This window comes from Thermobia domestica, chromosome 7 (assembly GCF_964235325.1).
Source record: "Thermobia domestica chromosome 7, izTheDome1.hap1.1, whole genome shotgun sequence".
Taxonomy (NCBI): domain Eukaryota; kingdom Metazoa; phylum Arthropoda; class Insecta; order Zygentoma; family Lepismatidae; genus Thermobia; species Thermobia domestica.
The window spans coordinates 32,987,861-33,015,488 of record NC_137460.1 but is presented as its reverse complement, the minus strand read 5'-3'; the positions used below and the strand labels follow the sequence as shown (position 1 = coordinate 33,015,488).

The 27,628-nt window shown below is 34.7% G+C and overlaps 3 protein-coding genes across 3 annotated transcripts in view; all 3 read right to left on the bottom strand.

The window, feature by feature from the left end:
* The window catches only part of LOC145689142 (dynein axonemal heavy chain 5-like), an 85,074-nt gene extending 83,523 nt beyond the window's left edge, over positions 1–1,551 (bottom strand). The window contains exon 1 of the mRNA XM_081763273.1: positions 1,525–1,551. Coding sequence (XP_081619399.1) covers positions 1,525–1,551 — 27 coding nt within the window. The remainder of the gene's footprint in view (positions 1–1,524) is intronic.
* A 47-nt stretch (positions 1,552–1,598) lies between these two features.
* On the bottom strand, positions 1,599–19,566 carry LOC145689140 (dynein axonemal heavy chain 5-like). Its single transcript, XM_081763272.1, has 6 exons — positions 19,270–19,566; positions 15,767–15,784; positions 14,379–14,602; positions 8,361–8,508; positions 4,439–4,624; positions 1,599–1,888 (listed from the first exon to the last, which is right to left on the bottom strand). The coding sequence occupies exons 1-6, from the start codon at positions 19,562–19,564 to the stop codon at positions 1,599–1,601; spliced, it is 1,161 nt and encodes a 386-aa protein (XP_081619398.1). The 5' UTR covers positions 19,565–19,566.
* Positions 19,567–20,155: 589 nt separating this feature from the next.
* Positions 20,156–27,628, bottom strand: part of LOC145689139 (dynein axonemal heavy chain 5-like) — a 53,133-nt gene continuing 45,660 nt past the window's right edge. The window contains exons 7-10 of the mRNA XM_081763271.1: positions 27,451–27,576; positions 25,470–25,634; positions 21,152–21,259; positions 20,156–20,290 (exon numbers count right to left, since the gene is read on the bottom strand). Coding sequence (XP_081619397.1) covers positions 20,156–20,290; positions 21,152–21,259; positions 25,470–25,634; positions 27,451–27,576 — 534 coding nt within the window. The remainder of the gene's footprint in view (positions 20,291–21,151; positions 21,260–25,469; positions 25,635–27,450; positions 27,577–27,628) is intronic.

Sequence of the window (27,628 nt, the reverse complement as noted above, 5' to 3'; positions counted from 1 at the left end):
TATAGATTTTTGAAGTCAAAACCGGTTATAACCAGATTTTTGTAACCAGATTTAGTGATTTTTTGTTTTTGTAACTAGATTTAGTGATTTTTTGTAACCAGATTTAATGATTTTTGAACTCAAAACCGGTTATAACCAGATTTAATGATTTTTTGTAACTGGATTTAGTGATAGAATGCATTAGAAGTTATTATGAGTAAGATAGAAGTTATTTGAGATGTAATAGAAGTTATTTGGGATATGGGAGTGCGCTAGAAATTATTAGGGGGTAGATTAGAAGTTATTAGAGATGATAGGGTGACATATAGTTAAAATGGGCTAATAATAAATTTGTCTGCAGAATCTCCATTCCCTCTCTACTAGCCAACATTCTATAAAACTCTAATAGCGCCCAAGACAGAATACTGCTCTCCCATATGGGCCATGGCTGCACTTACATATCTCTCTAGACTTGATTCTGTTCTCAATTTCTCTATTGTTATAGTACGCTTTCGTGTTCCCGCACTTCGAATATTACTTAAGGAGGTACTCTTGCGACACCTTAATATCCAGACTCCGGGAGAACACAGATATAACTCTGACCTGAAATTTCTTCATAAGATAATTAATGGGAAACTTATGATCGGAAACCCTACTTCAAGAATTATCCTTACGTGTCCTTTCCCGCATAACCCGGAATACCCACTTATTCCATCTTGTCCGCCCTAGACTCACAGAATACCAAACTAATACGAGAAGCGTAGTGAATGTCGTGAGCAACATTTTTCACAACCGTAATCTTTATTTGTAAGTGAAACCAAATATATCACCTAATCTACAGACTTTTCTTTCACTTTCCCACATACTTTCCGTTTTTTTGCACACATTTTCCCCATCGTTCTGCAAGTTTGAAAATACCCTTGCAATAGAGTTTCATTCCAGTTGCCTGCAGACACTGACGCACTGCTTGCCGAATATCCTCCAGTTCTCGTAGCGATGGCCTCGCATCTGTCCCTTCACAAAACCGAAGCGTTAGTAGTCGGAAGGTGCCATGCCGGGATTGTAGGCAAGATGTGGAAGTGTTTCCCACCCAAATCTCCTCATGTGCTCCATAATGGCACATGCAGTATGCGAACGCGCATTATTCTGTTGAATGATGATCTTTCCAAGACGTTTATTACCTAAGGCACGACAGAGCTTCAAAAGTGTCTGGATGTAGTGGGGAGAATTTATGGTTTGTTCAGGCTCAAGAAAATCAACCAGAATGCAACCCTGTGAACCCCACAAGACGCTCCTCATAACTTTCCCTACCGATTGCACTGTCTTCGCTTTCTTCTTCGGTGATGAATTCAAGTGGTGCCATTCCATACTCTGTCGTTGTGTGTCAGGTTCATAATAATGGAGCCAGCTTTCATCTCTAGTCACAATACTCGTTAAAAAGTCATCACTTTCATTTCGACATTTCTCAAGAAGGGTTTGGGCAATGGTTAGTCTCTGACGTTTGTAATCCTCGGTAAATAAACGTGGAACCCAACGGGCACAAACCTTCTGATAACGTAAGCTGTGAATCATTTCTTGCACCGCACTATGTCCAACACCAAGTTTTGCAGCGATTTTATTCACAGTGATACGCCTATCTCCCCTAAGACAGTTCGAGGGTGCCCACTGCGAAGCTCATCTTCGATACTCGTATTTCCATCCTTAAAATATTTCGCCCATCTCCTAACACTGCTGGCACCTATGCACACATCTCCATAGGCACGCTGTACTCTGCGGTGAATTTCAGACGCCGATTGGTCCTCTTTAACCAGGAATTCAATCACAGTACGCTGTCGAAACGAAATATCGCTGCCTGCCGTTTTGGAAATCCTGCCTGTGGTCACGTGAAAGCGACAAACAGCGTCAACGTCTGGAAAGAAAGAAAGGTCTGAAGATTGAGATTATACTCTCGGTTTCACTTACAACAAAAGATTACGGTTGTGAAAATGTTGCTCATAACTTTCAGTATGCCCCTCGTATAATCATCTAACAATAGATGTGGACATTTTATTTTTTCGAGCTACCCGACATTTGACAGAGTAATTAAATGCGTGTTGGCCAAATAATATTACTTTTGCACTCTTTGTTGACATTATTGTTGATATTATTTTTATCCTTTCTAATTTTCTTTCTTGTTTGTTAACATTTCCTTGTATACAATGGCAAAATTATGCTGTATCTGGGAATTTGTTCAATAAATAAAATACAGGTAAATCCCACCTTTTTTTTTACTATTGTGATCACAGTTGAACCTAGAAATCTACTATTTCCACCTCTTTCAAATTGATAGTTAAAAGTCAAGTCAAAATTTATTTTTGAGACGCCGAATCAATATTGAAACTGAAACTAAATTCCTAGTATTTCAGGTTTCAGTGGAAGGAGAAGGGTGGAATCTACTTTTGGAACGTAAATTCGATTTTTCAAAACCACTTCTCACTACACATCAAGGGCGCCAATTTCTGTGTAAATTTGAAGGGGGGGGGGCAACCAAATGCAGAAGGCATATGTGAGGATTTTAAGACAAATTGCATTCAAATTATGCTAAATATTGTATATTCATAAATACAATGCGGGAGTCCACATGAGCTTTGGGGGGGGGGGGGGAGAATCGGCATTCTTGCTATACATGACCGTTTATATCCTCTGATGAATAGCACTGATTAATTTCTACCCGGAACTAATTAATTTCTACCATTTCTGGTTTGAATAGAGGGTTAATAGAAGAGACGGAACCCGTTGTCACTTTCTCTTACCGTTTTTGCTCTAATTAAATCCAAAGGTGACCGTGGGGTCGCGGTGGCTCAGTGGTAGAGCGTTCACCTCTGGTGCTTGGAGTCCCGGGTTCGATCGCAGCCCCCGCCAAGTGAACTTTGTGGTGGACAAACACCGTGTGCGTGGGTTTTCTCGGGGTTCTCCCGTTTCCTCCCACTTTCTTCATTCCACCATTTCATTCATTATTCATCATCACCGTCTCCTATAGCCTAACCGGCATAACCGTGGGACGTAAAACTCAAAGATTTCATTTCTAAAGGTGACCGAAAGTAGTGGTAAACTTCTACCTACGATAACGGTAGAATCTACAGGTAACGATAGAATCTTTTCTTGAAATGTTGAATCGATTCAAGAAAACAGCTTATCCCTAACTCTTACCTTTTTTTTGTCTATAACGTTAAATGTTAAAGCGGAAATGACTAATTTCTGCTAGCGATGGGCAAAACTGTTTCTTTCTTTATATATATATATATATATATATATATATATATATATATATATATATATATATATATATATATATATAAACCGGAAACTGGCTTCTAGAAAAACAGAAATCCGAAAAATCGACATTTCGGTTTTCTCCAAAAACCGGTTTCGGTTTTCACCGAAAGTGGTTTCGGTAAAAACTTTTGGAAAATTGGTACATCAAGACTGTACATCGAGACTTCACAGGTATGGTTCTACTCATAGTCAGATTTTCTTGATGTTATAATTTGTGTTCCGTGCCATTTAACAAAACTTCATTTTGTGCTCCGTTGGCAACACTGCATTACATATGATGTTATTGAGCATGACTGTGGGCAAAATGTTTGCTTACTACACTGTTGTGTAAATGTCATTTTGATTACTTTAATCATTTTGAAGTTCTTTCTGCGTCAGTGTATCTTCTACATTGCTATCTTCAAATGATTCTAGATCCTTCTTTCCCCTGTATCTTTTGTGTTTTGGTGTCGGCCAGTTAAATTTTGGATTTCTTACTTTTCTTCACTCTTCTATCGATTGTGCATTGTTTGATTGGGCAATGCTACTATCCCAAAAGATGTTCCCTTGTGAGTTATTACTCTCCAACTGAGCTATCAGCTACAATCCCATTTGGTTTCTTGTGGTTTGGTGTGTTATTCCTCAAGAGACCATCCGTTTATTGTCAAGTTGGAAAATAACCCAATAATAATTGAGTGACATTTTTCACAATTTTAACTTTTTTAAAGAAGTGAATACTTTAGAGGTAGATGTGACAATTTGTGTTAAAAGGACATGTGTTTTTTGAAAAAAGCATTTTTCTTTTTTTTCATAAATCAAACCGTCTCGTAAGAAAACAGTTTTTGTCATTTCCGACTTTTTTTTATTGCACATACGCCCTTTTAACAACAACAACAACAACAAAACTATTCAATTTCTTGAGAAAGTTTTAAGTGCTATTCAAATTTAAATTATTTTATTAACACTATAAAATAACAGGCACAGATAAAATATAGCGAAAAAAAAAAAAAAAAGAAAAACTAGTTGCTTCACTGCTAGCTGAATTGAGAAAGCAATCATTCGCTAACTGGGAGATCGATGTTCCCAGTTCGACGACCAGATTTTTTTTTTTTTTTTTGTTATTTCAGAAACAAAATAGATAAAACTACAAATTATAGGTGTTCACAAACCTGTTGATTTACCCATATATTTATAATATCTGTTTCATAATTGTTGAGAACTGATGTTGCTGTATTAAATTTTCGAACTACTTCCGCTGTAGCTGGTAACATCTTTAGTTCATGATGTGCAGTGACACTTTCCACTAAATCTTCTAAATGGCTGTGAAGTGATCGGACCCACTTAATTCGTCCTAGAAGAGCAACAAATAAAAAACTTACAGATTTTTTAAAAACGTATTTTTACTTTATGAAAACTGTCTTCTTGTAAATCACAATCCATTTTGTATGAATTTAAATAAAAGCATAATAAGTAGACTAAGTAAAATATACGGCGTTAGAGCACAAAGGAATCAAGTTGTGAGAAAAAGATTTAAAAAAAAGGGTTTGTAAAATAAATACATGGAAAAGTTAACTCAAACAACAGCGACGACGTTTGGGAGGGGATTCCTGACACCAAGATAAAACAAAAAAGTATAGACCAACCTGGGTGCGCAAATGCTTCGTTTCGGAGTTATAGGCTACCAAAAACATTTAAAAAAAAAAATGAATCTAAAGGTCCATAGCTCCAAAACTATGGGGCCTACTGTAGTCGGGTCAAGACTTCACTTAGGAACTACAATTAATATGTGACCTATCCAAAAATACATGTTTCACAATCCTAAAATACTTACGTAACAATTTTTATAGAGGGAGTTTGGCTACGGGCATATAATCTGAAGTACTTACCAACTACCTCTATAAAAATTGTTGTGGAAGTACCGCAGGATTCTGAAACTTGGATATTTGGATAGGTCACATATTAGTTCCTAAGTTAAGTCTTGACCCGACTACGGTAGGTCCCATAGTTTTGGAGTTATGAATTTTTAAAGTTCATTTTTTTGTTTTTGGTAGCCTATAACTCCGAAATGAAGCATTTGTGCACCCATTTTGGTCTATACTTTCTGTTTTATCTTGTTGTCAGGAATCGCCTCCCAAACGTTGTCGGTGTTGTTTTGTAACACCCTATATATATACAGGGTGTTACAAAAATGTGTCATAATATTTTGAGAACAGATTCCTCACTTTAAAATAAGAAAAAAAGTTCTGACGGACCTGTGCTCAAACGTGGATAGTTTCGGAGTTGAAGGGTACCGAAAGCGTGAAATAAGTAAATTTTAAAAGTTCTTAGCTCCACTACTATGGGACCTATCGTAGTCGGAACAAGACATCACTGAGGAAGTGGTATGTGAACTATCCAAATATCCATGTTTAAGACTGATCCAATACTTGCACACCAAGTTTTAGAGAAGTAAGTGGAGAGTGGTCAAGTTCTCCCAAACAGCATTTCTAAAAAATGATTGTGCTCGTACCGGAGATTCTGCAAGATGGATATTGGGATAGTTCACATACTAGTTTCTCAGTGATGTCTTGATCCGACTACAATCAGTTCTTTAGTTGTGCAACTATGGACTTCTAAAATTCTTTTCACATTTTTGGCACCCTCTAACTATGAAACTATGCACTTCCGACCACATGTCCATATGAACTTTTTTTTTTTTTTTTTATTTTGATGTGAGGAATCTGTATCGAAAACATTGTGGCAAATTTTTGTAACACCCTGTGTATATATATAAGGATGGCCCATTTTAATTTTTCCACGGAAATATCTCGAAAATGGTTGAGCATAAATGAACCGAACAAAAACTCAAACACGAAATGCCATGAGGCATATCGAATGGTGTTGTCGTGTTGCCCCCAGGGCTGTCTTCACGGGGGCCCAGGGCCCAACTTCAAAATTTGAAACTGCAACATGGGGCGAGTGATACCTCATTCGATAGATCTTTAACAAATAAACAGCGTTGTAGCAAGAGATTTTTTTATATCGGTCACCGTATTCAAAATAGTTACCAAGACATGGCGCCTATATAAGATGAAACGTCCAGTACCAATAATATGAAAACGGCTGAAAATAAATAGCCGAACATAAACTCAGAAAGGAAATGACATGGTTAAATAGAATGGTGTTGTTGCGGGTGCCCCCCAGGTCCACCCTTCATGGGGGGCTAGGGTCCAATTTTAAAATTTTAAATGGCAACATGGGGCGAGTGATACCTCGTTCGATAGATCTTTAAAATAAAGAGTGTCGTGGCAAAAGATTTTTTCATATGGGTCACTGTTTTCAAAATGACCACGAAGACATGTTACTTGTATCAGGTAAAACTTCCAGAGTCCATAGAATGAAAATGGTTAAAGATAAATGAACAGAAGAAAAATTCGAATAGGAAATCACAGAAGGTATTTATCATTTCCCGGCTCGAGAATGTTGCAACAGTGGAAAAGATGATTAGAGTAAAAATGGCATAATGCAAAGGAGGAAATCTAATTTCTAGAATATTATCGCTGCAACTCGCTCCGTAAATGGGTGAAGTGGGAAGAAACGGTGAAATTTCAAATTAGAACATTAGGCTTTGTAAATTGAATCTAAGCAACCAAATTATCTGAAATGTTTTTTTTTTTTAAGAAATAAGAAAAATTAGGTAAAATTCGTATTAAATGGTACCTTGCATTTGTATTGCAGGCGATGATTTCATGCAAAAATGAATCGACTAAAATTCGAAACAAAATTGTCCAACAATGCAGTTTTTAGAATAATGTGTATAAACGTTAGTTTTGTTCAGCCGTCATCTGTACGATATTGGTTCGATTATTTGCCCTCTGTGTCTTCTTGCATGTCATATCCAGGGCTTTTTCTTTGTGAGTCTCCTCACCTGTCACGTCAGAGGTGTTTCTTCTTCTTCAGTCCCCTTTCCTCACGAGGATGGAACGAGAATTGACGTGAAATAACTTTATTTTATGACGTGCAGTTGTCTTATGCATAAATCGCGGATTAGTAGGCAAAGATGTGGAAAGTTAACGGCCATTTAAAATTTTAAAGATGGGCCCTGGGCTCCTATAAAGGGCGGCCCTGGGAGGCACTGCGACAACACCATTCGATGTGCCCATGGCATTTCCTGTTTGACCTTTTGTTTCGAGATGTTTCCGTGGAAAGATTAAAATGTGACACCCCATATATATATATATATATATATATATATATATATATATATATATATATGAGTGTGTGTGTGTGTATGTGTGGCTTGGATCTAAAAGGGCCAATGTCACTTTTTGGTAAAAATGAAATGTCCGCCAAATTTTAACGCCTATAAATGGATAGTTTCTTGTGCAAGAAAAGCAAATGTCAACACGAAATAGTTTGGAATATATACCATTCATATTAACATTTGCTTTTCTTGAACAATAAAATATCCATTTATAGGCGTTAAAATTTGACGAACATCTCTTTTTTTTTTTCATTTTTGGTAAAAATGAAATGTCCGCCAAATTTTAACGCCTATAAATGGATAGTTTCTTGTGCAAGAAAAGCAAATGTCAACACGAAATAGTTTGGAATATATACCATTCATATTAACATTTGCTTTTCTTGAACAATAAAATATCCATTTATAGGCGTTAAAATTTGACGAACATCTCTTTTTTTTTTTTTTTTTTTCAAAAAGCGACATTGGCCCTTTTAGGTCCAAGCCACGGAATAAGGTTTATTTACAATAGCTGGATATGAATATTCTAAGCTCTGAAAGGAGCTTGTCCAAAATGACGAAAAAGTTGACTTGATTCTCTTGTGCACTGAACGTGGCGTATATCTTACCATAAGAATAATCCTACTTTGTATCTCGCATTTTTATGATTCACTCATATAGTTTCAGCGTGAAACTGATACTGAAGTATACTCTTATCATGAAACTGACACTGAAGTATACTCTCATCATGAAACTAATACTGAAGTATTTGATGAAAACTGACTATAATGCTATCACAGATTTATACTGTGTTCTTATTATATAAGAAATAGATGACTAAGTAGTAATGTAGTGTAAATAATCTTACCTGCAATGGGTGGAAAATTTCTTGCAAGTGGAGGATTATCTTTTTCCTTCTTAAAGAGTTTAAGAATCCTTTCCACCTCTCTTTCACAGTAACGGAGAATCAAATCGTACTTTTCCTCCATTCTGGTTAAAGGGATATGTTTGCTGATCTACAAAAATAGAAAAGGAGAAAGAAAATTGTTAGAACTATACAGTAAATCATTGTTGTAGAAAATTTATTACAATATTTTGTGTCATATTTGATGCATGTACTTTCATATTGAAGTTCGAGATTCATTAACAGACATCACTACTACAAACTTACTTCAATTATTGAAATATACAGCCCAGGACCATGTTTGACATCAACAGCACCATCAACAGTACCTTTCAGCTCTTACAACAATGGCATGCCAGTTTTGGAGGAGATCAGAATGTCGTATGATCCTATTACAAGCAAGCATTCGTCACTCATCTTTTAGGTCAGGTTGCTTGCATTGATTTGTACAGAGCCAAAACACACCCATCCTGCACTCTCGGTGCTGATAAGAGTACTTTATTAATAGTACAGAGATGAATTAAATTTACAGTAAGGGACATGTCTTATATTTTTCGTAATTACCATATTTATTGTAACTTTAGTTATTATTTTTTAAAATTGTTTCTCATTTTGTTCTATTGTTTTCTTACATGAACGCTGCGTCCTGGTACGTGTTTGGTGTGCCCGTTCATAATAGTGGGCTCGATTTCGCCTAGAACTCGAGACATCATCAAATGTATGTAGTCAATTTCCGTACGCTTCCCTTAACTAATTAAGCCTACAAGGATGTCCAAGGTAGAAGCTTGGCTTAAATAATAACAAGCTAGTGTTTTCTTCGGTTCCAGGAAAGGTACACAAAATTAATGGATGTCCAACTTCAGGGGCTATATTACACATTAATCATAGCTATATTACATTTATGCTTAATTGCACACAATTTAGATGATCTGGATACTATTTACTACAAATTGCTTAAAACCAAAATATTGAATCAAATTGGCTGTTTCATATTATAAGGTGTTCCTTTTTTCTTTCATGAAATCTATGGTTTTAAGATAGGTTTTTACCTGCTATAAAATTCTATAATCTAATCAACGTATCTTCAGAAACTCAATGGATCATTATGCAAATCGCTTTATTTCGTAGCAAAAATCCATTGAATACATGTGTTGGACAATCGAGTGAAATCAGTTTTGTCCAGCTTTCTAATTATATCTTTCATAAATCTTCATGAAACTTATGATATCTACAGATCTAGGTAAAATACAGAACATGTTTAATTAATTAATACTATTCTGACCAGAGTATATACTTATTTATTAAAATGAAATAAGTCGTAATATTTCAACAACTTAGCGTTATCTTCATCAGACGTTAACTGGCAGAAATATCTTCATAACATTAAAAACTATTATTGTTGTATAATTTTAATTGTTTCATCTTATAATTTTAAATTTTTAATATGTAACAATCATGTACTGTTATAAATTACTGTTTCATTTTAAATTTTTTTAGTATAACAGTTTTTTATGATCATTTTTACTTTTATTATTATTATTTTAATAACTTATTCCAAATATCAGTTAATTTTGAAGTTTCTCGCAATTCAATTTTTTTATCATATAATTTTATTTTTATTGCTTCCCTTAATAATTCTCAAGTTAAAAATGAATTGGGCAAATGTACTTCTAATACATGAATTATGGGATAGATTGTTAGAAGGAATTGAAGGATAAAAATCACGGATATGAGAAATTATTAAGAGAAGTAATAGAAATAAAATTATGTTAGAGAATACTGAATAGAGAGAAATTTCAAAAATTAACTCATATTTGGAATAATTTATTAAAATAATAACAATAAAAGAAAAAGTGAAAATAATAATGATCATAAAAAACTATTACACTAAAAAATTTAAAATGAAACAATAACTTATAACAATACCTGATTGTCATCATCATCATAAGTATTCTGCCCTTACTGGCAGGTCCCTTGCAGGAGCTGAGAAGCTTCCATGCTCCACGGTCCTCCGCTAACCTCTTCGTCTTCACGTATGATCTTTCTGTTTTTATATCATCCATTAATTGTAGTCTCCTTCGCTCTCTGCCTCTCTTCCACCACCACCATACTCTCTATGACGTCCCTCATGATACAATTTCTTCTTAGGCAATGCCCCAACCAGTTTCTCTTCCTCTTCTTAATAATATCTAAAAGTGTTCTTTTCTCAACCACCACTTCTAACACTCTCTCATTCGTTTTCCGCTCGACCCAATTAATTCTTTCCATCCTTCTCCACACCCACATTTCGAATGCTTCCACTCGTTTTTCATCACTTTTACGTAATGTTCACGTTTCCGCCCCATACAGTACAACACTCCACACGAAGCATTTTATGAGTCTTTTTCTCAACTCTCTATTTAAGGTCCCACAAAACAGACTTTTCTTCCTCCTAAAGGCTTCTTTCGCCATTCCTATCCTTGCTTTTATTTCACGTTCGCACTTCATGTCATTACTAAGAATACTAACCAGATATCGAAAACTAGCCACTTGTTCTATTTGCTCCCCTCCCACTTTTATATTTTATATTTACCTGATTGTTACATATTAAAATTTTAAAAGTATAATGTGAAACAATTAAAATTATACAACATTAATCATTTTTAATGATATGAATATATTTCTGCCAGTTACCGTCTGATAAAGATAAGTTATTGAAACTGTTACGACTTATTTCAATTTTAATAAATAAGTATGTACTCTGGTCAGAAAAATATTAATTATTTAAGTAATAGCTCCAGGGTCAATATGGATGAAGTTACAGAATATGTGAATCATATATGTATTGGTAAAATAAACGAAATCAATTTTGCCCCGTTTTCTTATTATTTTTAATACAAATATTTACGAACTTGATTAGCGCTTCGACATCTAGATAAAATACAGTGTATGTGAATAATCCACGCAGTGAACAAATTAATTAAATTATTTAACTTTGATTCCCATTAAGCAGGGGACGCTCAATTCAGACTTTCTGCTCTCATTTTTCCCAGGATCCTTTGCGGTCGGTGACGTCACGTGGAGGTATCGCCAAGGATGTTATAAAATAGATTATCTGTCCATATCACAAAATCGTGAACTCATACGTCACAGCCATACATATCCTATGATTGGTGATGTTCCTATCTGTGAAAGGTTATTACGGGTAATTTCTTCTCACTTCTATTTGTACACCCATACGTGCAGCATGTATCCATTGTATAATATAAATCTGAAGTAACGACTTAAATAAAAATAAAAGACAGACACACTACATGTCTACAAATGAAGATAGCAGTGTTTTGAGCAAACATACATGGCGGTCATTCAGTTACCTACTAGGATGAAGATACATATGGGCAGATTATTTTATAAAGTCCTTGGAAATCGCGAGATATCGTTTAAAAGAACAAGTGAAATACTGCACACGCAAAAATTCCCCCACAAGACGTCACGGAGAGGGAGCCAATCAGAACGCTAAATGCGAACTGGAGCTACCTGTTATTTTATATGCCTTGCCCATTAAGACAAAGATATATATGGCGCTACATATAATGTTACATAAATTAATGTAATCAAATATTCTGTATTTCTAAACTCAGATGGATCTGTGGTACTGATATTTGTTTTCATATGTTTTTTTTATGAATATCATTGTTCTCACTTTCACTTTATAATTTAGTTGCTATTCACGATCACTAAATGCACAATTAGTTTCGCTGTCTGTGTTGTGACTTTAACTATGGTTGGGCATAGTGAAGTAATAAGATTTCCTTCAATTCACTGGGACATATTACAGTTCAATATTTTGTAAGAAAGATCTCTGGAACTGAATCGAATACTAACACAACATTGGAAACTATGAGAGAGTTATAAGAAGATGTGAAATTTATTAAAAAAAAAAAAAAAAAAAAAAAAAGCTTAGAGGTTAAAGTAAAATAAATTATTATATTCTGCTATACTTAAATAATGCTATTAATGGAAATATGAAGTATGAATTATGTTAAACACTTATTTCACTCATGAAATCTTTAATCAAATTAAAGACAGATATAATCAGGAAAAACCTTTATTTTAATGGTAAAACTCCGTAACGATGTTTGTCAAGAGAAGCTAATCACTTCGTAACTAACAGAACATCAATATGACATATCACATCACAGACTAAAGCTGCATAGCAACGTTTTCCAACTTCCCAACAAATTAGAAATAAAACTAATTTTAAAAAAAGAATGGGAAAGAAACAGTTAGAAAGAAAATTTTGAGATTCTCTATTGAAAGAAAAAGAAGAGCGAAGAAAAAGACATATGAAATGCTCAAATGAAGTCAAGGATACCTACGATTAAAACAACTCACTGACCCTCTCGAACAACGCATTTAACTGACTCTCTGTCGAGATATATAGCTGGTTCCACTAGGGACTGTACTTGAAAACAGTATCCGTTGAGCACGATTCATGGTAAGGTGAAGGTAAAAATAATAGCTTTCCGGGAGTGGTTTAATTGTGTACTTTCCGCCACTCACTTAGCAATTGTGAAACGGTGCGAAGAAAAGGGTTTATTTGTCAGCAAAGCTGGTGTGGGTCTTATCATCCGACGATGTGTCCAACAAGCCCAGCGTTACGTGGTAGGCCGGAAATTGTGAAGAGATCACGACCCCAGCTCGCTCGGATTCAATACTGTGTGCACTATTAAAAGAGCAATGACATAAGACAATCGCACAACACAGAGAAGTTTGGCCATACGATACAGTATCTCGAAAGCACAATTTACATCATTCGGAAGAAACTTACACTGGAAGAGCGCGGACACTGCCCCGCAAAGTGCCACATCCAAGAGAGTTTCACAAATGCCAGAAAACAGTATGACCTTGCAGGGGACAAGTGAAAATGGGTATGTGTCCTAAATGAGGGGTGGCTCTACCCAGATGAGATTAAGAGTTCATACCCCTTTTTCTCCCGTTAAATAGACCATAAGTGCGGTTCTGATTTTGCGCTGCAGTGCAAGGAAAAGGCTTCTAAGGGATTTCTGGTAATAATATATTATAGTTGTCGGGGAATTATTTCACTCGTCGAAGTGTCTTCCGACACCAAACCCAATGCAGCTTACTTCCAGGATAACGTAATGGAAACTCTGTATGACACATACATCCCCATCTGTACGGTTACGAGGCCACAAATGTATGTATCTCCAAGGACAAGCCATACTGCGTGATCATCCCAGTCGTTCTACGTAAGGAAGGCGGAAGAGATGGGAATTCGAGTGATACCATTTTCGTCCATCCATATAAAATTCCTGGACCCCTTACCAATGGAGTGCTGTGGATTTGGACTACTCACACAAGCACTTACTCAACACCGTGCCCGTTCCTTGAAAGGTCTTCGGAAAGTTGCCAAAGCAGTATGGCGAGACATTCCCCTTCCCATTCTACGCAGAAGTTATCTACAGTAGAAACTACATTGCTGGACCATCGTTGCGCTCTGTAACCGTCACATCAAATACAATTAGTGGTGGAGAAAGGAGGTTTACTAGACAGGAAAGTGTCTGAAGAAAGACTATTTTTATCGTGAATAAACTACTGTATTATATTACTAAAATAAATAAATAAATAAAATGTCGATGTTGAAGGGAGTAGATAAAACCGAAGATTAGAACCAAAAAGTACTGAGAACATTTTGGAATAAATGTATAGAGGAAAGAAAGAACTTTTCGATTATCAAGCTAAATTATTAGCCTCTTACATACGAACAAAAATAAACTAACAAATAAAATAAAGCAGATAAAAGATAAACAAACAAACAAACAAACAAACAAACAAATAAATAAATAAATAAATAAATAAATAAATAAAATAATAAATAATAAAATAAAAATGTAATGTTAACAATAACTCTAATTTATGTTAACAATAACTCTAATTTACTCAAAATTTTATTCTTTATAAATCAAATTAAACTAAACTTACCTTTTCAAAACGCGTTAAGAATCGAACACCTTGTGGACTCTCCCAGACACTGGCAAAATTTTTCTCAATTATAGCGCTAATTCTTCCTTTTAACTGGTTCGTGCTGTCAATAAAATTATCAAAATCCAGATCAAATGATCTGTTACGTTGGTCCAAATAGTCATATTCCTTGTCCATTATGAGACCTAGGGCTTCTTCGAACAACTTTATGACTTCGTCAAGAGCTGAAAACAGATACATACAGTTCATTATCTATAGTTGCCATATTTCATAAAGCCCCCGCCAAGTGAACTTTGTGGTGGACAAACACCGTGCTCGTGGGTTTTCTCGGGGTTCTCCCGTTTCCTCCCACTTTCTTCATTCCACCATTTCACTCATCTCTCATAATCACCGTCTCCTTTAGCCTAGCCGGCATAACCGTGGGACGTAAAACTCAAAGATTTCATTTTTTTCATATTTCATAAAGATATACAATATATTAAGTTATATTTCCTTTGCTGTACCATGACAAGCATTACAAATTTTTCATCGGGATAGGTATTCTGAACCTGGTGTTCACGACTACTGATAAAGCAGTGCTCTCAACATGGTCTAGAGAGAGAGAGAGAGAGAGAAAGACATAAAGCGATTTTGAAGTTAAGAAATTGTTATATAAAGTTAGTTCCTCCTCCTGGACTGTTCTCATGTATGCGATATACGTTATGACACAACAGTTTAAACATTTTCTTCAAAAGTTTAGAAAAAAAGTGAGCTTCCATTTACGTGTGAAAGTACAGTAGACTTTCAAACTACAGTAATCCACTATTAAAAGCGAGAGTTATAGATCTATCATTTTCCATTTGAACAAAGAGTTATAGAAATATAATATTGAAAGCCGGAGTTATAGATCTTTCCATTTCAACAAACAGTTAAGAGCAGAGGTGAGAATTATTCTTCAGGTACTGAAACTATTTTATTTTATTTTTTATTTTTTTGATAATTGAATATTTATTGTAAAATCAGAAAATAAATGAATATCATTATAGAATCACAAAAGCAGAGCTCTTGACTTCACAAGTACGTGCACATTCTTTATATATATATATATATATATATATATATATATATATATATATATATATATATATATATATATATATATATAAATTTAAATTGAGTTAAGAATTTGAACAGTTGTTGGTAACTAAAAGAATTACATACTTTCTACGCTAAGGAAAACTGTACAAAGATTCTTCAATTACTTTTGAACTTGTGGATAAAAGAACATGTTTATGGAGCGAGTATATGGCGTTGCGATTGTAGAAGAAATAAATACGCAACTACAGATAATGGTATAATAATGAACTACTAGAAGCATCTATTTTTAAATTTTAAGATGCATTACTTACCTTCTCCAAGTAGCAGACCTGAAAAAAAAATCCTTCCTATCAGATTCAATGTATATATATATATATATATATATATATATATATATATATATATATATATATATATATATATATATATATAAAATGTTTGTCAATAACACATGTATAAACATAAGAATTTATGTAACTTCATCCATTTCCACTCTGGAACTATTACTTATAAACATAAGAATTTATGTAACTTCATTCATTTCTACTCTGGAACTATTACTTATAAACATAAGAATTTATGTAACTTCATTCATTTCTACTCTGGAACTATTACTTATAAACATAAGAATTTATGTAACTTCATTCATTTCTACTCTGGAATTATTACTTAAACAATTAATACTTTTCTGACCAGATATATACTAATTTATTAAAATTAAAACAAGTCGCAACAGTTTCAATAACTTAGTGTTATTTTCATCAAACGTTAGCTAGCAGAAATAAGAAATATATAGAGAGAAGAATAGAAGAAATATATAGGGAAGAAGAAAGAAAGAAAGAAGACATAGAGAAGTTTCACAATCTACTAGAAAAGAATGGGTACAACAAAAAGAAGATAAAGAAAGACAGAATAGAAGAGAAAAAAGGGAAAGGAAGGAGAAAAGAGAAAAAAGGAAGAGGAGGAAAGAAAATAGCATGGGATAGAGAGCATTGGAGAAAACACAGAGATACTGAAAACCTTATTAAGAAAAGGAGGTGTGAACACACAACAGAAAAGGAGAACGTAGAATTCTGGAAGTGGTTAAGAGAATGAAAAATAGGAAGAAAAACATAAATGAAGAAGATGAAGGAGTAGTGTATGAAGTGAAGTGTAAAAATTGTAATATGATATACATTGGAGAAACAGGGAAAAAGCTTAAAGAAATAGTAAAACAACATGGGGACGATGTGAGACTTAAAAGAAGAATAATGCTATACACAAACATGTAAAAGAAACAGGACATGATATAGATTGGGAAGAGGTCCAAGGTCTAGAAAAAGAGAATAGAACAATAATAAGAAAATGGAAAGAAGCGCGAAGGATTAAGAGAAAAAGACGTGAAAGTTGAATGAACTGGACAAATGGACTTCAAATACATGAGTTGTGGGATAGATTGTCAGAAAGAATGGAAGTATAAAAATCAAGGATATGAAAAATTATTAAGGGAAGCAATAAAAATAAAATTATATGATAGAACATTGAATTGAGAGGAAACTTCAAAATTAACTGATATTTGGAATGATTATAAAAAAAAAAAAAAAAAAAAAATCAGTTACCAGGGTATACTAAAAATTTAAAATGAAACAATGAATTATAACAATACTTGATTGTTACGTATTAAAAATTTAACATTTATAGAGTGAAACAATTGAACAACAATATTAATTTAATGTTATGAAGATATTTCTGCTAGTTAACGTCTGATGAAGATAACCTTAAGTTACTGAAACTGTTACGACTTATTTTAATTTTAATAAATAAGTATATTCTCTAGTCAGAAAAGTATTAATAATGAATGCTTCATTTGCTACCTTTATGGCACTTATTTATATGTTAATTAGATACTCTAAGGAATACATTTTTACTAACCAGAAACTCATCTTACAAGGTACATTCCCAAAGTGTCCCCTCGGGATTCATGTAAATTTGATTCAAATGAAAAGTTCTCGATCTAATGTGTATTGTACTAATTTTAACAGCCCAATTTGCATGTTCATGGGCCTTCATATATCCGGAATTCAATCATACACTACTATAACGCACGGACACAAAATCGCTTTTAGTTTCTTTAGATATAACTGGATATGAATGGGGCATATGCAAAACAAATTGGATCAAGTACTGCTTCTTTGACACATGTTACCCATCCCGACCTCCTCAGGTCCCCCCAGGATCGGCGCCCTTGCTGGTAAGAATATTTTCTCTTTTGGCAGATTTTCTTGAATATTGGTTTCAGGAACACCGCGGTAACTTCGAATATTTTCTTGTTTTGTTTAAAATATTACAATATTCCAAATAGACAAATTACAATTTCTTCCTTCTATGAAAATTTAAAATCAAATTGCTTCATACATCGAGCTGAAGACGAATAATTAGCATTAGAAATTCCATCAAGCTGTTATTTTCTTATGTTTCGTGCTCTAGGAATACGGACGGTTCTCTGACAATCACCAAAAAACAACTAAAAACTTTCAGTCAATTAATTCGTTTTCAGCTAACCACCTACCATTACATGAGTTTCTTTGAGATTACATTCTTTCTTTAATGTTTATTTATTTATTTATTTTTTAAACAAAATCTTGGTTTTTGCAAATATTACTACAGTCAATGATATAACTTACTAAGTAAAGCAACGTAATAAAATTCTGATAAGCATACAATAATCTATACTTTTTTGTTTTATTTTCTACAGATCAAAAATACTTTTACATTATGATAGAAATCGTCTCTAAAAATTATTACAAAAATAAATCTTTTATGTATGAAAACGGTGATAACTTTTATGGTTTGTGAACAAACACAGTAAGATTCCAACACTCTAGTATTAATTAAAAATTTTCCTATTAAAACAATATATGCCTCCAATATGGCTCCAAAATTATGAAAGTGCAAGTAGAATGTTAATTGTTGAAGCTTATCCTTTATTCTTCTTACATAAGCAATTGTGTTTAAGAAACATCAAAATACTTTAAGATTTTCTACAATCTTTGAATACTCTGCAATTATTTTTTAGGTGTTTTGTGTACTAAAATGTATTAAATCTAAACAGTATTTATTAATTCATAAAAGTCGTAAGATCATAACAAAGCTTTCCTTATGTTTATAAAATTAGTTGGCAATTTTAAAGTCGGATTTTGGAATAATGATTTAAAAAATAATAATAAGATCGTTAGAAAGATTCAAAGCATTATAAATGACTAGCAGAATATCCGTTCTTCGCACGAGGAGAATACGTTTCATTTTCGACATAAAGGGCTGAATTTGGATTTAAACGGCATCGAAAGTGTCACTGTTCATCTCAGCGACTCCGGAAACCATGGATTTGACACTAATATCGGTCATTTTCAACTGTTTTTATATATCTCACCCCTCTTCCTTCCCTAAGTTGCACCGTCAAAATAAAATGATAAAACTTTCCCAGGCCCGAATCTCATCGATGCTGAAAATTTGATCGAGATTGGTCGGGTGGTTCAGGCAGTACAAAGTCACAAACATAGTGACTTTGATTTTTATATATATACCCATATATATATATATATATATATATATATATATATATATATATTACCAATACATAGAAAATGGTTGGGTATTTTAGGCTCATGCTCATATTTTATCAAACGAATGAACAAAACAGAACGAATCAAATTGTAAAAGATCAAATCTAGCCAGGCAAAAGCGATAAATTTATAACTGAAATTCTAATACATGATATCTATTGAACACAAAAACAATTATTAATAGAACTAATATTATCTTAATTGAAACTTACCTTCCATTCTGCGCTCAAATAAACTATGATAATTGTCAATAATGTCAAACAGGATAATAATCTTGCCCAGTCTGTCACAGAAAGCGTCAAACTTCCCAAATACGTAATTTTCCGAGAAACAGAAAGATGATTGACCAGGAAGAAACGGTTGGTTCTTGACTGTGATGTAAGTATTACGATAAACTGTGTTCAGCTTCATGCAATGCTGCAGCTTGTCTCTCATCTCTTGTCGTGGCTGGGACCAAATAGTCTCCTGTCCTCGACATGTTATATATTGCTTACATGTTTCAATCATTTGGTTAGTGATCTAGAAAATAATAATAATAATAATAATAATAATAATAATAATAATAATAATAATAATAATAATAATAATAATAATAATAATAATAATAATAATAATAATAATAATAATAATAATGCACGTACAGTGGCATCATTAAATTAATTGGTAGTACAGGGTGGACATTAAGTCTCTCCCTAAAACAAATCAAGAAAACTAAAAATGATAGAACCATGCAGTTTGCGAAAAATAATAGAAGAACTCAAAAAGTCCTTTCTTTTCCTTTCTTTTCACCTGATTTAGAAAATTTTCACATATGCTCCATTAGTTGCCCTCAAGATATCCATGCGATGTCACATGCGAAAATTGCGCGTCTTCTTGTGTTAACGCATAAACAATCTGCACCTTATTATGCGTAGAACTTGTGTAAAATTTTTAACACAGTGGCTTCAGGATGTCTAGTTTACGTGATGCGCAACGCAAGGATTTTCATGGGCTTCGGGTTAAAGCAATACGAACAACTTCCACACGTTCCTCACAAACACTCGGTCTACCGCTTCTATCACGTTATAAAACATTTCCTGTTGCATTAAACTTGTCGCATCATTCCTTTATGCTCTTAACATCTGGTGGCTGCTGTCCATACCCTCTCCTGAATGTTCGTGGCGCCATTTTTAAACAACTGACTTTCGCGTTGCGATTAGCTACAGTAGATGGCATTATAGGCTGTGGCACAATCTTGAAGTACCATACAAGCCATGTTTCAAAACCACATGCTTCTATCAGTCTATTTTCTTGTAATTAATGTTTGTCATCAGGGAGAAACTATTTGGCCCATGTTGTTAAGATTAAAAAGAACATGTAAGAGACGCAAAAATTCCGATTTCGCTATTTCTATCTTGCTTGAAACGTCCAAGTATAAAGAAAAACAATTTTAAGGAGTCAAAGTTATTAAGAAAACGTCTTCATCAATAGAAAGAAATGTGTCCGAGTCACATTACATTAGAACAAAATACCCAACATTAAACTTAGACAAAGATAATCTCGATAAGAATTGGAATTCAATTACAAACAGTTTAATTAAAAAAAAAAAAAAAAATCAAACCTCTGAACTTTTCAATTATACTGGTAACCCAATATTTCAGATTTTTACATAGGAAGATTTGTATAAGTTGATGCATTTTTATGGCTTAAAGTAAAAGAAGAGGGAAAGGAGAAGGAATAATAATAATAATAATAATAATAATAATAATAATAATAATAATAATAATAATAATAATAATAATAATAATAATAATAATAATAATAAAAGGAAAGATTTTGAAATGTGTAAAGTAATATGGTGAGGTACCTTCAGTACAACTATCAGTAAAAATTACGATTTCCCTTCGTGTTCAAGTGCACGATAGTATCTATTGTGATGCTGAAGATCCGGGTTCGACTCCCGATGGGAGGACATGTGCGTCAGAGTACTGAAACTGGATACTTAAATCTAAAACAATTGGGAAAAAAAAGCACCGAACTGAACAAATAGAATACAATACTTTATCTGGTTCTCTACTTCTCTGGATCTCTACAGCTTTCATTGGATTTACTTACCTTCACCATAAGAGAAGATGTTCTTTCTGAAGTATTATAAAATTGTGAAACACTATGAATCAATCGCACTGTCTGTAGAAGACTTAAAATGGAATCTTGCATTTTTACCTATAAAATAATTAGAAAATATTAGAATAATACAATGGCTACTTTTTCTAGCGAAAAGTTTTAATTTTAACAAATATCAATCAATATTGTAAGATCTTATTAAAAGTGACTATGTTTGTGACTCTTAATCTTTTGAACCACCCTACCAATCTCGATCAAATTTTCAACATAGATGAGATTCGGACCTGGGAAGAATTTTGTCATATCATTTTGACGGTGCAACTTAGGGGGAAAATCTAAAAATGATCAAAACTGACCGATATTAGTGTCGAATCTACTGTTTTCGGGATCGCTGAGTTGAACAGTGAAACTTCTGATCCCGTTTACATCTAAATTCAGCTCCGCAACTTGTGGGGGGGAGGGGCAAGGGCGCCCATGTTGTGGTTTCCAAGGAGGCAAGAAAAAGCGACATTTCAAATATAGTTTCAAATTTTGCTGTAACTATTCTAAAAATTCTATTGGGTTTTCGATGTTCCGAAGTACAATTTCCTTTAGGGGAAGCGAGCGCCCCACCTTGCCCCCTGATAGGCGCCCTTAGGAGGGAGAGATATAAAAAAATGATCAAAATGACGATTATCAGTGTCGAATCAGTAGTTTTGCGAGTCGCTGTGATGACAGGCTGCCGTTTAAATCCAAATTCAGCCCCGCAGCATTGAGGAAGGGCTTGGGAGAGATATTTAGAATCATTGAAAATACTCAATATTAGTGCCGAATCCGTAGTTTTCGGGTTGCTAAGACACTCCGATGCCTTTTAAATCCAAATTCAGAACCACAACATGAGGAAGGGGGATGGGAGATATATAAAAATGATCGGAAATGACCAATATCAGAGAGCGCATCAGTAATTCTAAAAGGTGACTGACTAACGGAACCGATGCGAGCGGTTTCGGGTTCGATTCCCGGTGGGGCCACTCGGTCGAAAACGTGTAACACGCTTTTTTTAGGCCAGTCATTCTGAATGAGATTTTCCTCATTCACACCAGACAAATGCCGGGGTGGTACCTAACTTATAGGTCCCAGGCCGCTTCCTTCCTTCCCCAATCCTTTCTTCCTTCTCTTTCCCCGGATTGTGTGCTCGCCGAGGGACGTCATCCCTCAAATTGTAAAGGGCTAAATCGCCTTAGATGCCGAAAGCCCAGAAATCTAAATCCTAAGTCCCGATTAACGCAACATATTACTAATTTTTCTTATTTTAACCAGCGAAGAGGGTAATTGACACTAGCATAAAAATAATGAGATAAAAACACAGATATTCATTGCTGTCTTTCCTCGAAACTGAAAAGTACACAGTTGCATAAGTTGTATTCGTTCGGATTTAATGTCTAACAGTAACTCCCATTTTACATTTGATAACTATAACATTTAATCCGATAATAGTGTACTTCATTTGCTTCCCCCATTCTTCCATCGAAGAAATAAATTGAAGAAGTTGTTTACATTTTATTGGTGTTTTGGCACAGAATTTCCCACCATGTAAACTTATTATTTTCACGAATATGAAATCAATGGTGAAACTCCGATCGCATTAACTTCCAAATTCACGCTATTTGGCTCCGGGTCGGAGGTCACCGAAGGAGGGGGAGGGGTGAGATACCGAGACATATAAAAGTAATCAAAAATGACCGATATTAGTGTTAAATCCATAGTTTTCGCGGTCGCTGAAATCAATGGTGACACTTCCATTAGCGATGACTTGCAAATTTAGTTACAATTGCATGCGGGCCGGGAGTCAGCGGGGGGGAGGGATACCGAGACATGTAAAAAATAGCCCAAAATGACCGATATTAGTATCAAATCCATAGTTTTCGTGGTCGCTGAGATCAATGGTGATACTCCCACAGGCGTTGACTTCCAAATACAGCCCCCGTGCGAAGCATGGGTATATTCAACTAGTATTTTAATAATATGAGCAACGGTTCTTCAGATCAGTATGAGACTAAACTTATGATACTTCACTCTCCTCACAGCAGTGAACGTATTAAGTATAACACAACTTTTCACATATTAGTAAGTTTTTTCGGGCTATCAGGTGAAGGTATTGACATCCGACATTTCGAATGCAGACATCGCATTCATTTTTAGGGGTTGTAATGAAGAGGTCAAAGAAGTGAGCATGTATGTATAGTCACTACTTAGGGGCAGAGCTATGAATGCGGGCTTGTGAGTGGCTGAAGGAAATGCTGGCTTCTGATTGGTTATTGTTGTGGCTACGAGAAATGATTTTGTTGAATGTCTGATTTTGTTTCTGAGAAGGGTCGACCAGATAGGGTTGAGATAAAATCCATTGTCTCTATTAAGACTGTTTCTTGCCCGTGTGATAGCTATGGCTTTCTTTGTTGCTCTGTCCAAAAAAGTGCTGCACTATGGTGGTATTTGTAAAATTAATTGTGGTCCAACCTCTAGGCTATGCTTTGCCGTCAAGTCAACCCTATCTGGTCGGCCCTTTTCAGGAACAAAAACAGACACTCAACAAAACAATTTCTCGTAGCCACAACAATAGCCAGTCAGGAGCCAGCATCCCTCAGCCAATTAGAAACCAACACTTTCCTAAGCCAATCACAAACCCCCATTCATAGCTCTGCTCCTAAATAGTCACTATGGTTTGGGTACAAAACCTCGCGGCCAGAACCCCGCGGCGACAACCTCGCGGACCAAAACCTCGCCTGGCCAAAACCTCGCCTGGCCAAAACCTCGCGGCATAAAATCTCGCCAGGCCGAAACCTCGTCTGGCCAAAACCTTGCCACCCAAAACCTCGCGGGACAAAATCTCGCTGGGCCAAAACCCCGCCTGGCCAAAACCTCGCCGCCCAAAACGTCGCGGGGCCGAAACTTCGCCTGGCCAAAACCTCGCCACCCAAAACCTCGCGGGTCAAAATCTCGCCGGGCCAAAACCTCGCACCCCAAAATATCGCCATACCCAAAATCTCGCCTGACCAAAATGTAAATGTTCCAACAGATGATAAGGATGACGGTATAAAAGACGCTGTTTCAGAAGAAGTATCACGGGTATTTGACCAAGTCCCGCGATACCATATGAAAATTCTATTTCTGTATTAGAGGATTTCAATGTGAAGGTAGGGCGACAGGATGTTTTTAAACTGGTTATAGGGAAAGAAAGTCTGCATAAGGAAAGTAATGACAACTAACGAGGTTAGTTTTGTGAACTTTCGAACATCCAAAAACTTAAAATTTTAACAAAAATCTAATAATATTTATGAAAATATAAAACAATATTTGAGTTTTTACGACGTCCCTTGATTATGTCCTATAGGTTAAAGGAGACGTAGATGACCAGGATGAAGGAAATGATCGAATAAAGAAAGTGGAAGGAAACGGGAATAACCCGAGAAAGCCCACGCACACGATGTTTTGTATATTATTGTTATTGTTGTTATTATTATTATTATTATTATTATTATTATTATTATTATTTGTAATGTGGAATTGCATATTAGGAAACACATTGAGTAAATTTTAAAGAAAAGTTTCATTCGCGGCGAGGTTTTGGGCGGCGAGGTTTTGTCCCGCGAGGTTTTGGGCGGCGAGGTTTTGGCCACGCGAGGTTTTGGCCCGGCGAGATTTTGTCCCGCGAGGTTTTGGGCGGCGAGGTTTTGGCCACGCGAGGTTTTAGCCCGGCGAGATTTTGTCCCGCGAGGTTTTGGCCGGCGAGATTTTGGGCGGCGATGTTTCGGCCGCGAGATTTTGTCCGTATACCAGTCACTATATATACACATGCTCACGTCTCCGGCCTCTTCCTTACAATCCCTGAAAATGAATGCGATGTCTGCATTCGAAACATCGAATTTCAATACATTCACCTAACTGATAGCCCGAGAAGTCTTACTAAAATCACGTCAGCAGGAAAAATTCAATTATTTCTTCAGACTTTTTACATTTTCAGGAAGATTTATGAGGGCTTTTTTTTCTAAACATTCGTTAAGCCACTAGAGGAGAATCATATTGAAATATCAACATTCGTTACGCTACCAGAGGAGAATCATATTGAAATTTCAACATTCGTTAAGCCACCAGAGGGGAATCACATTGAAATATCAACATTCGTTAAGCTACCAGAGAAGAATCACATTGAAATATCAACATTCATTAAACCACCAGAGGAGAATAATATTGAAATATCAACATTCGTTAAACCACTAGAGGAGAATAATGTTGAAATATATTTTTCTAATATTTCAACAGCATAACTTACCGGATCGTGTAAGTAAAGAGAGTGACAGCATTTCTCCATAGCCTGAATAAACTTGGCGTTATCTCTGGCTTCGTTATAGCAAAATGTTATTTTCCGATCGGTTTCCTTCCATTCCTTCAGAAGCTTTGAATGACAAACGTGAAGAGCCAATAATGTCATTTGAGCCTGAAAATAAATAATATTGGTAAAACAACGTACAGTAAGTACTATATAATAATATACTTTAAACAAAAATAAAATCTTTGTTATTATCAATTAATTTTTCGGTAAAAAGTACGAAGATACTGCAAAAACCCAACATCAAAGTTTCAGAAGTTCCTCCTAAATCTATAGAAAAATACAGAAATTTTAAAGCACATTTTACCGATCCTCAACAAAGTAGCGGCGTTTATCGGGTTAAATGTCAGTATGACAAAATACATATTGGTCAAACAAACAGAAATATTCGTACTAGAATAACTGAGCACATTCGCACATCGCAATCTCGTAGCATGTAACAGTTATCCAGGTTGACAGCGCATCTTAAAGACTATAACCATATGTTTGCGGATTCACGTTTGATAGACAAAGCGAAAAAAGCAACTAAACGTAAAATTAAGAATCTTATTACATTCATAAAGAGAAATGTACAGTGAATTTAGATAAAGGAGAAATAAATGTTATTTGGAGCAATCGTTTTACTATATAATTCTGCCGTCTGGAAGGTAGCGAAAAAACACTGAACAGTGACGAGTAAGCGACCATTTGTATGTGTTCATTTTTGACAGAAGACTTGTACATCAAATATTTTAATTCCTTTTGACAATTTTTTACCTATCCACATTTCTTCCTCATGTTTTAAATTCTTTTCGAATTGGATCTAAGCTGAAGATGGAAGAAGGATCTTCCGAAAGCGCTACTTAGAAAATGCTTTGTTTTTTATGGTGAGTGCTAGCCTCTTGCTTGCATTTCTTTCTAAACATTATCACCGCTTGTAATACTGTGATAAAAATAAAATCTGCCCAAAGCAGATACTTATTATTAATAATATCAGGTGTGTTAGAAAAGTAATAAGATTGGCAACTCTGTTCACGAACCGAACACTCCTGTCTCCACCATCAGTTAACCCTCGACGTTGATTCAGTACAACTTTGAACTTGCTCCAGTAGCTATACGATTGCTGAAAGTATATGAAGGGTGTTTGTGAGGTACGTTACGAAAATGGATCAGCAAAATTTTATATATATATAATACCGAATCTTTAATTTTGTTCTTTGTTTATTTTATTCCATTAACATTACATTCGCTGACATTAAATCGTCGGTGAACGTCTTATATTAGTTTGTTTCTCAGTTTATCTTTAATACATATTTTGCATCAGTACTTTATTGTAACTCTAAATTTTTGTATAACAAATAACAATCATACTCATTATTCAGTATTCTGAAAAGTTTCATGCTATCTGTGTATGATGATATTTTTAATATTTGACTTTTCAGGTTAATCATTGATAAGAGGCCCAAAGAGCGATCCTTGAGGTATTCCCTTCCCTGTTTAGTATTCACTAAATATTGCCCGAATGACGAAAAGTTGCTAAATTTTTACTTTAAAAATTTACTTTCTAAATAGTTTTAGTCACCATAAATATGAAGATGATAGTCCAATAGTTGATAGCTTAGTGAACTACATTGAGATTATTGAGGTATGTTATTAAGATGAGAAACAAACTTTAAACATTTTTTCTTTAGATTGACAACATTTTGTGAAAGTAGACCTGCCTATTCCTTTCTGTATTCTTTACGTCAAATGTAATGAGGTCTTTATATCAATTAAATCTTATCCTGAAAATAGCAGTATGACACAATATGTATAACATTTTCCTCAAATAATAATAATAATAATAATAATAATAATAATAATAATAATAATAATAATAATAATAATAATAATAATAATAATAATGGAAGTAAGTATTGCAGACAAAACCTAAACAATACGGTACCTCGTGAGTTTGGAGGTTCGATACTATTTGGGAAAACTGAGCACCTCTCTTTTTCCAGTATTCCAACTCGTCCTGAGGTCCACTGGCATTGCTTTCACGACGTATTTGTTCTGTTTCTTTCAAAACCTGAAAAAGAAGGGAATGAGCAACATGACAAGAGTTATTTATAAGTGAAATG